Raw genomic sequence first — 12,152 nt, forward strand, 5'->3', positions numbered from 1 at the left:
AGCAGGCAGTTTAGACTTAGTAGATGTCGGTAATTGGTATTGTAGCTTAACCTTGAACAGGTATCTCCAATTCATATAGAATACACTATATTATAAGATCATCATCAACAGAATATAAAGTACCTCTTAAGTCGATGAACTATATCTTAATAACGTCCACTATAGCCCATGACGTCGCCAACGCGCCACAAAAACCAAGCAAGTAATTCCAGCGCGGGGAAGTCAAAAACCACTTCAATTGCAAGCTTCAACCTCATCAGTAACTCAACCCACAAGACACTAATTGTAGCACAGCATATCGTCAACCCCAACGCCACCAATATGACGAGTGGCCTGACACATAGACCTGACACATTTTGATCGTCCCATATCTTACCTACCTGTATACGCCCAGTACACTCTTATTTAGCAATGGCCTAGTATCCAGTCTAGACCGCACTTCGAAATGACGCACTACGTCACCCCACCTTCTACACTTGTCAAGTTAAGTCCAAGTGCATGTACATACTCAGCTAGCCAGCCAACGCCGATCCCCAAACCAAGATTAAGCGATGCCAACTTCCAATGAGTTATCTGCAGATCGAAGAGGTGACGATAGCAATAGCGGGTCAGCGGGGGCTAAGCATTGAATGGGTCGGGCTGGTTGGTTGGCGGGACGGGCATCCCGTCGCCGCCATCGGTCGGCAGTGACTGCACGTGGGGAAAACCAGTCTCCCGCTTGGCTTATCGCTTGGATTTGGGTGGTTGGCCGATCGGCGGAGTTGGTTTTGTTTGTTGGATGTGTCGATTTTGTACTTGGCTTATCTATTGGTGAGTGAATTGTGGCTGGCGTGATGATGAATCGGGGGTGATAGTGGTGGGGTGGTACTGTAGGTAAGTAGTATAAAGAGGGGAATGGTTGTGTTTCCCCTTTGCTATCATTGATCTTTATTTGTTGAACAATAAGTAATTGAATCTGATCATATCAGAACTTTCCCATAAAGTACCCCCAACAGTCAATATCCTTTATCAACCCTCACAAAATGACCATCCCTCACTACGGCGTCTGGATCGCCCAACCAACCCGCTACACCGCCCAAACCGAAGAAGAAGATCCCAAGTCCCCTCACATCTACCTCTACTTCAAAGACGATTCCTCCTCCAGCAAGGACTACGAAGCCGCCATCAACGTCAAATCCACCGGTAAAGACTCTCGTCTCGTATACTGGTTCGACAGGAGCTTCAGCCACCCGATCACCGAGCAGCTTTCTAATCTCGATGAGGGCTTCCACCTCCTCAAATCCTATTCCCACCGCAGTCGTCGACACCAAGAATCCTCCTCCAAGCTGAAGGGTTTGGACTTCATCCGCACAAAGGGTCTTGTGAATATCGAGTCGGGTGCGGTCCTCTCTGAGGCCGACACCGGGCCGCACAATGCTGTGCTCGAGGCATTGGAGCCTATTCTCAATGATGCGATCAGTAAGAAAGCGACGGTGTATATCTTTGGGTCGTCGTATGGGTCAGGGATCCATGATGTTCATATGAATCAGGGGAGTGCGCCGTCATATGAGAATGGAATTTATGAGGATGGGGCGTTGTTGTTTAGTTTCGAGGATGGGCATTGGGAGGCGGTGTTTTTGGCGTTTGCGTCGCAGGAGATTCCGACGGATGATAAGGGGGAGCCTGAGGAGGGGAGTAAGTCGTTGGCTAGCATCCTGGGTCAGTAAGTGTTTTGCTCGAGGTGTTGATTTGGGTGGATGATGAAATGTTATGATTTGGATGATTTGAGCGTAGTAGTATTGAGCAGAATGTTACTGCGAGAGGCAGTAACATTCGGTACTAGGTTCATTGTCTAAGATACGATAGTGACGAATATATTTTACCATTCAATATGCCTGAGTCCTCTACGTAGTCTTTGACATGGAAATCCCTTGAAATAACATTTATTTCAATGTTCATAGTGGTCTAATTAAGTGCGGACAACAACCACTTAAATCATCAAGCCTTCTTCACCCACAACATTTGAGACTGGGTATAACTCTTCAACCCCTCGAGACCCCATTCGCGACCGTTGCCACTCGCCTTCATACCCCCAAAGGGAATATTCGGAGCAACCTGGAAGTGTGAATTGATCCACACTGATCCCGACTCCAACTGAGTACCAATACGTTGCGCACGCTCCACATCCTTGCTCCAAACCGAGGCACCCAGGCCTGTATCGGTGTCATTGGCGCGAGCAATAACCTCGTCTTCATAGGACCACTTCATCAACGGGAGAATAGGACCAAATGGCTCCTCTTGCACCACTCTGGCATTGTCGGGAGGATTGTCGATGATAGTAGGGGTAACAAAGTATCCCTCAGATTCAGTGATAGATCCTCCTAGAGCGGGCTTAAGGTTCTCTGTTTGAATGGAAGAGAAGAGGTCCTTGAGCTTCCCGTATTGCATTTCATTCTGCACAGGCCCGAAAAATACATCGGGCTCAGTGCCATTGCCGACCTTCAGGTTTTTAGTGAAGTTGACAAAGGCCTCGAGGAATTTGTCGTAGATCTTTTCGTGGACGTAGAGACGCTTGATCATCATGCAGACCTGTGCCGAAACAAGGAAGCTCAATGTAGCAAGCTGATTCATCTAGTTAGCCTTCCTCAGTGTAACCCAATGGGAAATATAGACATACCTGCGGAACAACCTCGTCAATATCTACATCCTCGCAAACAATGGCGGGATCATTTCCTCCTAGTTCCAAGGTAACCGATTTCAAGGTATCCGCACAATGGCGCATGATCTTCTTTCCAGTCTCCGTTGATCCCGTGAAGCTAATTTTATTGATTCCCGGATGCGCCGTCATCAACGGCCCAATATTCCCATCGTCACTCAATACCTGCACCACACCAGGCGGGAAGATTTTCGCCGCCAACTCCCCAATCTTCAACGCGCAGTACGGTGTGAAAGGAGATGGTTTAATAATAATACAGTTGCCTGTATAAACTGCAGGGGCGATTTTTCCTACCGCTAGCAGCAGGGGGAAGTTCCACGGCACAATGCCTGCGACCACACCCATTGGTGTGAAGCGCTGGATAACACGCTGGTCAGCAGTATCTTGGAGCACTTCATCGTTGAGTTCGGGCTGCGGAATTTGTTTGCACCATGTTCCGGACATGTTTACTTCGATAGCGGCTTGGCCATGCGGCTTCCCTTGTTCTTGAACCAGGAGAGCCGTGAGCTCCTCAGCGTGTAGATCAATGGCTTCACCTAGGGCGACAACCTTGCCACGGCGATCGGCGGGGCTTAATTTGGACCATGTTTTGAAAGCAGCCCGGGCGCTGTCTACAGCACGGTTCAAATCTGACGCAGTGGAGACGGGAACGGGTGGATTGGGCTTGCGCGTGGCCGGATTGAGGCTGTGGCGGGTTGCTGATGTGGTTGTGAGTTCATTGTTGATAGTATTATAGAAGGTCTGTAAAAGAAGTTAGATAGTCATTCTATGGCAGGAAATTATAGTGGTGATGGAAGTAAACGGAACGCACAGTAAAATCAATCTTATCCAGGGAACCCATTTTGAGGTGGAGGATCTCGGTATAACTTCGGGCAAAGAATTTGATGTAGGACTGTCTCCCTCGAGGAGAGGATTTCTCTGTCTTATAAGTTTGAAATATGAGCTAGCTGAGCTAGCATCTGTAGCTTCGTATTTATATCTTGGCTGGATGGGTTATCCCTTAAACTACTCCACCTTCAGCTCCCAGGTGGGGATAAAGCGGGGATTATGGACCGCATGCCGTCCCGACGAATACGAGAGGCGTTTTGCCGTGTGATGACGCGTGATGGCTGGAGCACATCACGAAGTGATGCTAGCCCAAGTAGACTAGTGTGGACTGAATAATGGGCACTTTCTGATCGTCGGGATCAATGGCGTTCCCGGGAACTACCCGAGAATAGGAAATACGGGTTTCGCGGGGCCCCGCGACTCACCAGATCAAAAAGCTTCCTTTCAACACATCCGGATGGAGATTCGGCTTAATAGGTAGTCGACGGCAGATCAAATCGGGAGTTGCAATGCCTTACGCCCGAAAGCTAGATGAGAATCCGTAAACCCCGCAGGATGGAGATCTGCGAACAGATCAGCATCTGAAGGCTTGGCTGCCTACAGAGCCACGGCGCTCTTATCACGTTCGCCAATGAGAGCGTACTTTTCCCAAAGGGATGTGAGGAGTCACATCGGGGATGTGCTGAGAACGGTCCCGATAATCCGGCATGGTTTCTATCGACGACAGGAAGCGCAACTATAGCAGCCTGTTGGATAAATACCCCACAAAAGGTGTCCGCTTAGCTGGAGACTGACCTAGTAATTGGCGGTTCATCAATAGCTGGTAATGAAGAGAGGGAATCATTGAGTTCGCATCTGGTCACTAGTGGAGTGCTTAGTAAACCTTAATCAGCTCTCCCCGCAGTTGAGAATCCGGGGTTTACTGCCTATCTCTGGTATTCGGATATAACCAAGGATCGGGTTCAGATCACGGCAAATCCAAAGGTCGAGCTGATTGGCATGCCTCGCAGTCTCCCATTGAGCCCAATTTTGGGGTATGTAGTAGGATACTAAGCAGGACTGACGCTTAAATAGAAAGGGTGTTTCCGTTCTTTGGCCGAACATGCGCGAAGATACCTTTTGCATTGAAAATCTTCTTTCCTTGAGCTCTGATTAAGCAAACAGAATCATGGCTGCGACCGCCACAGCACTCGTGATGAGGGAGGTGAATAGTCCACTCAGCCTGGAGAACATTCGTCTTAATGACCTGAGAGCCGACGAAGTGCTAGTCGAAATTCATGCGACAGGCATCTGTCATACAGATCTGTCTTGTATGAATGGAAATTTACCTGCATCTGCTCCATGTGTATTCGGACACGAAGGTATGAAAATCCCGCTTGGATGCCCGTAACCAGCTGAGACTTCACCTAGGGGCAGGGGTCGTTGTGAAAACCGGCAGCAGCATCACACATCTCCATGTAGACGACAAGGTGTTATTGAGCTATGCATTCTGCGGAAATTGCGAGCAATGCACCAGCGAACATCCAGCATATTGCAACCAGTGGGTGCAGAGCAACTTCGGTCAACAAAGGTTAGATGGGAGCTTTACCCTGTCTTTCCCGAACGGAGATCCTCTGCGTGGAAATTTCTTCGGTCAGAGTTCTTTCGCTAGTTTGGCTATTGTGCATGCATCATGTGTTGTGAAAGTGGGTCCTGAATGTCCTTTGGATAGATTCGCACCGCTAGGTTGTGGATTCCAGACTGGAGCAGGGGCAGTGATAAACACACTTGACGTGCAGCCAGGGTCAAGCCTAGCGGTATTCGGTGCTGGTTCCGTGGGTATGAGTGCTATCATGGCAGGGAAGATACGTGGCGCAAAGACTATTATCGCCGTGGACTTAAATCAGGATCGGCTAGACCTTGCGAAGAAGCTTGGGGCGACACATGCCATTATCGGATCTGATGAGGACATTGTCAAGCAGATTCAGGCGATTTGTCCACCGCTTGGAGTGCAGTATGCCGTTGACTGTACCGGCGTTCCGGCAGTTGTTGAGAAAGCTATTCAGGCGCTTGGAACGCGAGGAAAATTGGCCACTGTTGGTGCTCCAACACCCGGAAAAACGGCTAAAGTCGATATATTCGCACAATTGGTGTTCGGTCGCCAGTACGTAGGTTGCTGTGAGGGAGACGGTCAGCCCGAAAAGGTAAATATGCTCCTGCACAATTAGATAAAGCAGCATCACTAAGAAAGTCTAGTTCTTGCCCTACCTCATTGAGCAAAACACCAAAGGGAACTATCCCATCGAGGAACTCATCAAGAACTATCCGATTGAGAAATATGATGAAGCAATCAGCGATATGAAGACCGGCAAGACTTTGAAGGCAGTGCTACTGTGGAAGTAGAGTTCTGGTTTTTGACAGGCTCCATAGCTGCCAGGACACAAATGTATAGAATGAATGATGGTAACAATGATGGAGTCGATGGAGTTGGTGGCGTTGGGGTTACGCGGAGTGAAGCGTCAACTGGGACCGTGAAGGAGATCTGGAGCCTGATCATGTGATCGATGCATTTACAAATATAGACAACTGATAAATATACGATTAACCTGTCTGTTATAATTCTGTCACACGATATATTAATCAAACTTATAATCTCATTCTGGTTCAGCATCACCAAAGAACTAGACTGCAAACGTCTCTCGAAATCAATAAATCAACGAATAGAAAGCCCTATATCCGCTGCAGGTACTTGACTATCTCCAAATGGTCCTCCTTCTTCGCCAAGTCCAAAGGTGTATGTCCATCCTCGTCAATGCTGTCGGGATCGGCCTTGCTCTGCACCAGAAGCTCGACACACGCAACATGCCCTTTCTCGGCAGCTGCATGCAACGCAGTCTTACCCCGCTGACAATGGACCTCGACGTCAGCTCCATGGCGTAATAAATATTGAATGACCTTTCTATGACCGCTGGAAGCTGCTTCAAACAGGGGAGTGTTGTTCGTATATTTAGCTCGTGCATTAGGATTGGCCCCTGCTCTGAGTAGCAGCTGTGTTAATCCGTTGTGACTTCCCATTGCAGCATAATGTAGCGCAGTAAGGTCCCAATCATCGGTTGTAGTATTTGGGTCGCCTCCCTTCTCGAGAAATTTCTTCACCACTGGCATGTTACCGGCTTTAGCTGCTTCAATCACCATTCTTCCGTAGTATTTTCGCACACGGGAGTGATTTGGCGGCTGGGATGACTGAGAGACAAACGGTCTTGGAGGGGAAGTGTTTTGCTCTGCATGTTTCTTCTCAGAATCAGTTTTCTTGGGTTGCTGATGATGCTGCATAACTGGGACAGATGGGTGCTGAGAAGAATGTGCTGACGGTGTATATCTCGGTGGGGGCTCGGAATCTATTGGTTGCTGGTAAACCTGCGGTTTTTGAGCTAGAGGGTTTGAGGGATAATTTGTGGCCCCCTGGTTGAGCCCGTGTGCTGGCAAGCCCAAGTTGATGTTCTCCGGAATATCAGCCTCGGAAGGGCTGGTTGAAGCCGTGGCTAAAAATTGTTACTAGAGCTTTCTCGAAGGAGAGAACAATCAGGAGACACATTCGCGTGTAGATGGGGTGCTAACATTCTGGAGAAACCGAGCCTTCAATCAGAAGCAACAGATCTTTTGTGTATGCAGCTGCCGTAAGTGCCGCATATCCCTGCCACATGTCGTTCTTATGGGAGTCTGCATAGTCACAAATTCCCCTAATGACAAGACAGCGGAATGCCTCCTGATACCACAAGTTAAGAAGAGGAAATCAAGGAAGGAATGTAGAAAGACTTGCGACTCACCAAAGCTCCCGCTGCTTCCGTCTCAAAGCACAGCACGCCGTGCTTCTCCCTCAGACGTTCCCTAAATTTCCCATTCTTAATGACTTGATTTCCCGATCCAATAAGTCCGTAGTGAACATTTGGTTCTGTCGTTTCCCGTGGCGTCCGAAACACGGCCATGTGGTGACTGCAGTTTCTGCAATTATTGCCAGCGACATGGTCGTAATCAGCACGGTATAGCACATCATTCACCATTCCTGGATGAGAAAACTTTGCACGTATCCTGGGGTGCTTTCTCAGAGCGCCGCTAGTGATCTCCATCAGACCACTGTCCCTCATCATATAGTCTGCCTGCATGGCGGCAATGGCTGCTAAGGCTTTAGGTGCTGGCCTGTTAAGGGCGCCAGTTGCGGTCACCTCGCCGTCCGGTCCTAACTTGCCGAAATCGTACTGCAGCACTCCAGGGTATCCTGCAACCGGCATGCTGACCACCACATCTCCTAAGCGAATGTCATGGGACTCGCTTGGCACACCACCTCCGATGCCCACCATCAAAGCGAACTGTATGGATGGAAAGACGCGTCTCATCATACTTGATGCAAGGGCTGCCTGAGTAATTCCGTACACACCAGCCTGTAAGATGGCCAGTACGACATTATGACCCCCAATCCGGCCAAAGCGATACTGATTGGTATCAAAGTCTGACAGAACTTCCAGATCAGGTGGCCTCCGATGTTCCATGTCCAGCATGGTTCTCGCTGCTGTAAGCTCGAGCGGCAAAGCGCAGATCCAGCCTACTCGATAGTCGGCGCACCGGAGTGATATCTGAGGGTCGTATGCACACATGACTAGTTGTTAAGGAGATTGAGTAATGTTGTAGGATATGGAGGGCACTTGAAATGAGAAGAAAGTGGAGGCTTGTCACTAGCTTGCAAGGATAATTGCCCGCTTTTCAATGTTCCTCTGCTCAATGTTGGGCTGCAAAGCCTTCCAACAATTGTCCTTATCAGCAACTAATTGCCAGCAAGTCGTGGGTATAACTCAGCTTTACTAAGTGTTGTTCGGGCAGCTATACCTTCATGAACAGGTGTCCAGGGTGCTTCCAACCCCCGGGATCATCGGAACTCTATCGTACCACGCAGTGCGCGTGTACGTGGAAGGGTCAGAACCGATGGTTCAAGCAGATGGTATGGAGACACAGAAGCTTGAACGGTGCTCATAAGCCAAGCCACAAGCTGAACTTTGCAAAGTAATGAAGGCGAGAATGTAGATAATCCCACTTTGTTTCACTATTACCCTACCATCTGTTTCTTCAGTCCGGACTATCTATTATTTTGGCTAAATTACTGATATTTTAGGGACTCTTAGGAGGTTCTACCATGAATGGATTGGGTCTCTATGAGACAAGTTCAAACTGAAATCACAAAAAGCAATAGTAGTCCTCGCGCACCCAATATGAATCAAGCAAAACTTGGAAATATCCCGGAAAATAATCAGAAGCCACCAATTCAAGCATTCAACAGCCTTTCAAAGAACCTCATTCGGGCTGAGACTGACCGATAAAGCTTTGCAGTTAGATAGAGTGAGACTATGCTTAAAAGGCCAATTGCAAAGGAAGGTATTAGCTTACCTCAGAAGCCGTGGGCCTGATAAGCCCAACAAATGTTCATATCTTCTTTAATTCGTTGGCCAGTTCCTGAGCGATACTATCAAATAGTCCTATGACCGTCTTCTGAGCCAGGTATGCCACCATATGGCGCTTGAACTTGTCATTCGACTCATTGAAGGCTTTCACTTTTTCGGGACCGCAGATTTGGAGTACATGGCTTCGGAAAAGTTTTCGGAGAGTATCCTGCCTGGCCGTGGCATCGATGTGTTCGAGGGTTATGTCGACAAGATCAAGTGTTGCCTTCCCATTGCTTCTTTCAGGGTTTCCGGACATTGTGACTTCGGTAAAGATAAACCAGTTGTGTTAAAGGGTTGTAGCGGGGCAGAGCTGAGGGTGATGGTTATCGTGTCGTTGGCTGATGGGATATTGATACTGTTGATGCGAGCATCATCGGGATTATATAGGTTTTGCAACAAATCCCCAAAGTTAAGTTGTGGTTTCTCAGAAAGCAAGCGTGATAGCGATAGCCTCAGAGTTGAGGGAGGCAATACGCAGAAGCAAGGACGCCCAACGAGTAGACAGCGTGTACAGGCTCACTGTGGTCATCTCCCTGACTTTTCTCAGCCATAATGCCAGATATCTCTATTCTACGAGGCTAAAAGAATTGCTCCTTCCCGAGGTATACAATGGGAAGGGTGCTTAGGGCACGAAGTATACAGTGACCTCCTGGGTAGTCAACAGTTTAACCGTGTGATGAGGGTACTTGGGCGTGATTGCATTAGACATGAAAGAAGACATGAAACAAACAAAAGAGAGGTGGCAAACAGCACTCAGTAGAGTAGACAGCTGATCAGGAGCGGTGAAGATAGGGGCATCTGATAAAAGCATTTTTTTTACCAGACAGGCTTCCTTACTGGACATTAGCCAGGACACGCGCAGATAGACATTTGCACGTTTTATGGGCACACTGCGTATCAACTGGGGAGAGGCCAGCAGAATGACTGACGTGTTGCCACACGTTTGGGCCACGGGAGTTTGCCCTTTATCGTTCATGCAGTACACAAGGCTGATCTCTGTGTATGAGTGCAGTGATTGGCGGTCACGGTCAAGCACTGCACTAGTTGCTTGCATGTATTGTTTCGGGCGGATGATGGTGATGTCATCGAGTTTCATCTAATTTTGAAGACGATGTTCCATTTAGCAAGTACTGAATCAGGCACAGATGGATATTTACAAAGGGTAAGAGCATATGGTTTATTCAGTTCTCGTAGCGGCCACATAGAGCCGAACATGAAGGCAGATTCGGAGAACAGCGACCGGCACTCCAGACATTAGGCATCAAGACAGCCTGGTTAGGCTGCCCCCAGGGTAAGTTGTCAGGAATAAGTGTGCTCATTGCAAGCCATACTTTGCTATATCTCGGTGATTGGGGGTTTGCTTCTCCGCGGTTGCCGCACAACGTTGGGGTGAGAATGTTATACGTGCAGAAGACCGTCATACATGTGCCCCGCCAGAGCCCCGCCCGACCCCACCTGTCAGGTGTCGCTTTTCTTCGACACTTGTTCGAAGAAGATTCTTCGTCACCCGAAGACAAATCAGCCTCTTCATGAGTGACGCCTTACCATTACCGTACTAGGGGAGAAGCTGGCTATGCGATATTGGGTTCTCAACCCTCAATCACGCGCACAGAGTCTATGGCTACCTTATCATCGAGTTGTGTGCTGGCATCCTTATGGCAGCGACGTTAAAGATGTCGGACCGAAGGCAGAAATCATACTTAGATTTCCCTAGTCCAACGCTAGTCACCACGACATACCAGTAACCATTGCTTCTATTGCCAGGTTACGAGCTATGGATCCGGAATGGGGCGATGAGTCTGAAGCCTCAACTGTCGGCGACGAGCAGGAGGATACTATCAATGAGATTGTCGCCGAAGTTATCGATCAGATTCTCACGGAATTTAGCCGACAACTCGGGATTCGACAACCGGAAGACTCGTCACCGCCACGTTCATTGGAGCCCAAGGTGCCCGAGACTGAGGAAGAGTATCGAGAATATGTCTGGAGTTACATTGAGAATAAACTCCGTTCGTATTATCAACCGGGTGACCAATACGTGGAAGAGATAGTGAAAAGTGCAGCTGTCCGCGCCAGGAGTCTCACACAGAAGTATGAGTTGAAAGCTGAAACCACGCCAAAGTTGGCCATTATGGCCTTATATGACTTTGTGATACTTTGCGGTATTTGATTCACTTCCCTAGATACTCTGATTCCGAGCTAACCTTGTGCACTAGACGATAGCAAGTCGATGAGAAAAGACAAGGGCACTCGCATACGGGCTCTCGAAGAAACTTGTCAACGTGTTGCTGAAATCGCTAGCGCTGTACACGAACAGGACGTGTATCTCCGGTTTCTAAACAATGCAGAAGATCGGCATTTAAACAAGTTGTCTCCTAATGAGATCCAAGGTCAAATGAAGAAGATAAAGTATTCTGGGTTGACCAGACTGGGAACTGTGCTCAGAACCAAAATCGTTGAGCCTCTCATTTACGATCCTGTGATAAATGGCCTGTCTGCGAAGCCAGTGATTACTATTGTCGTAACCGATGGACGTGTGAGTAATGTCTAGCTTCATCAAATGTCAGAGGAAAGACTAATCCGATCGAAACATCAGCCAGAAGGTGAACACGAGAACTGTTTTGGGGAGACTATCTTGAACTGCAAACAGAGGCTGAGTGAACTTTCCATGCAGCCAGCTGGTGCGGTGTTTCTCATCTCCCGAGTTGGCAATGATGCCAATGCAGAGACATTCCTGAGTAATCTCAAGATGAATGAGGAACTACGAGAGATGCTCTATTGTTGCCAGGACCAGCTGGATGAGCGACGGGAAGTATTCCGTAGAGCTGGCAAAGATGGTCGATACTCTTCGTATGTAAGTGTACCTCTTGCTTCGTGCTGAACATAGTAATGTCGCGCTTTCTCACACCTCGGTACAGCTTATTGAATTATTTGTCGCCGCACTAGATAGCCAGGCTAGATAGACTAAGTCAGTGACTCCCAACATTTCATATGAGAGTACATTCTCTGTATATAGCCTGAAATATAGTCCAGTATTTATTTCTTTTCTTTTTCTTTTTCTTTTCTTTTCTTTTTTTTTTTTTTTTTTTTTTTTTTTTTTTTTTTTTTTTTTTTTTTTTTTTTTTTTTTTTTTTTTTTTTTTTTTTTTTTTTTTTTTT

At 47.8% G+C, this 12,152-nt stretch overlaps 6 protein-coding genes across 6 annotated transcripts; 3 read left to right on the forward strand and 3 right to left on the reverse strand.

Moving 5' to 3' along the window:
• Positions 1–936: 936 nt before the first annotated feature.
• Positions 937–1,872, forward strand: BDQ94DRAFT_154684 (YukJ family protein). Its single transcript, XM_026768334.1, has one exon. It carries the CDS (start codon positions 1,023–1,025, stop codon positions 1,704–1,706), a length of 684 nt encoding a protein of 227 aa, XP_026620052.1. The 5' UTR covers positions 937–1,022; the 3' UTR covers positions 1,707–1,872.
• A 105-nt stretch (positions 1,873–1,977) lies between these two features.
• On the reverse strand, positions 1,978–3,536 carry BDQ94DRAFT_175987 (aldehyde dehydrogenase family protein; the record flags this gene model as incomplete). The annotated part of the gene is made up of 3 exons (XM_026772595.1): positions 1,978–2,601; positions 2,657–3,436; positions 3,507–3,536. 3 exons carry the CDS (start codon positions 3,534–3,536, stop codon positions 1,978–1,980), a joined length of 1,434 nt encoding a protein of 477 aa, XP_026620053.1.
• Positions 3,537–4,691: 1,155 nt separating this feature from the next.
• On the forward strand, positions 4,692–5,983 carry BDQ94DRAFT_185605 (NAD(P)-dependent alcohol dehydrogenase; the record flags this gene model as incomplete). The annotated part of the gene is made up of 3 exons (XM_026774932.1): positions 4,692–4,884; positions 4,934–5,706; positions 5,759–5,983. The coding sequence occupies 3 exons, from the start codon at positions 4,692–4,694 to the stop codon at positions 5,903–5,905; spliced, it is 1,113 nt and encodes a 370-aa protein (XP_026620054.1). The 3' UTR covers positions 5,906–5,983.
• A 249-nt stretch (positions 5,984–6,232) lies between these two features.
• BDQ94DRAFT_164002 (nucleoside phosphorylase domain-containing protein) lies at positions 6,233–8,154 on the reverse strand (the record flags this gene model as incomplete). The annotated part of the gene is made up of 4 exons (XM_026769874.1): positions 6,233–6,406; positions 6,458–7,044; positions 7,121–7,268; positions 7,330–8,154. 4 exons carry the CDS (start codon positions 8,152–8,154, stop codon positions 6,233–6,235), a joined length of 1,734 nt encoding a protein of 577 aa, XP_026620055.1.
• Positions 8,155–8,974: 820 nt separating this feature from the next.
• BDQ94DRAFT_164003 (uncharacterized protein) lies at positions 8,975–9,250 on the reverse strand (the record flags this gene model as incomplete). The annotated part of the gene is made up of 1 exon (XM_026769875.1): positions 8,975–9,250. The coding sequence occupies one exon, from the start codon at positions 9,248–9,250 to the stop codon at positions 8,975–8,977; it is 276 nt and encodes a 91-aa protein (XP_026620056.1).
• Positions 9,251–10,532: 1,282 nt separating this feature from the next.
• Positions 10,533–12,027, forward strand: BDQ94DRAFT_185609 (uncharacterized protein). The gene is made up of 4 exons (XM_026774933.1): positions 10,533–11,156; positions 11,211–11,530; positions 11,591–11,848; positions 11,913–12,027. Exons 1-4 carry the CDS (start codon positions 10,769–10,771, stop codon positions 11,955–11,957), a joined length of 1,011 nt encoding a protein of 336 aa, XP_026620057.1. The 5' UTR covers positions 10,533–10,768; the 3' UTR covers positions 11,958–12,027.
• Positions 12,028–12,152: the final 125 nt, after the last annotated feature.

Source organism: Aspergillus welwitschiae (assembly GCF_003344945.1).
Source record: "Aspergillus welwitschiae strain CBS 139.54b unplaced genomic scaffold BDQ94scaffold_73, whole genome shotgun sequence".
Taxonomy (NCBI): Eukaryota; Fungi; Ascomycota; class Eurotiomycetes; order Eurotiales; family Aspergillaceae; genus Aspergillus; species Aspergillus welwitschiae.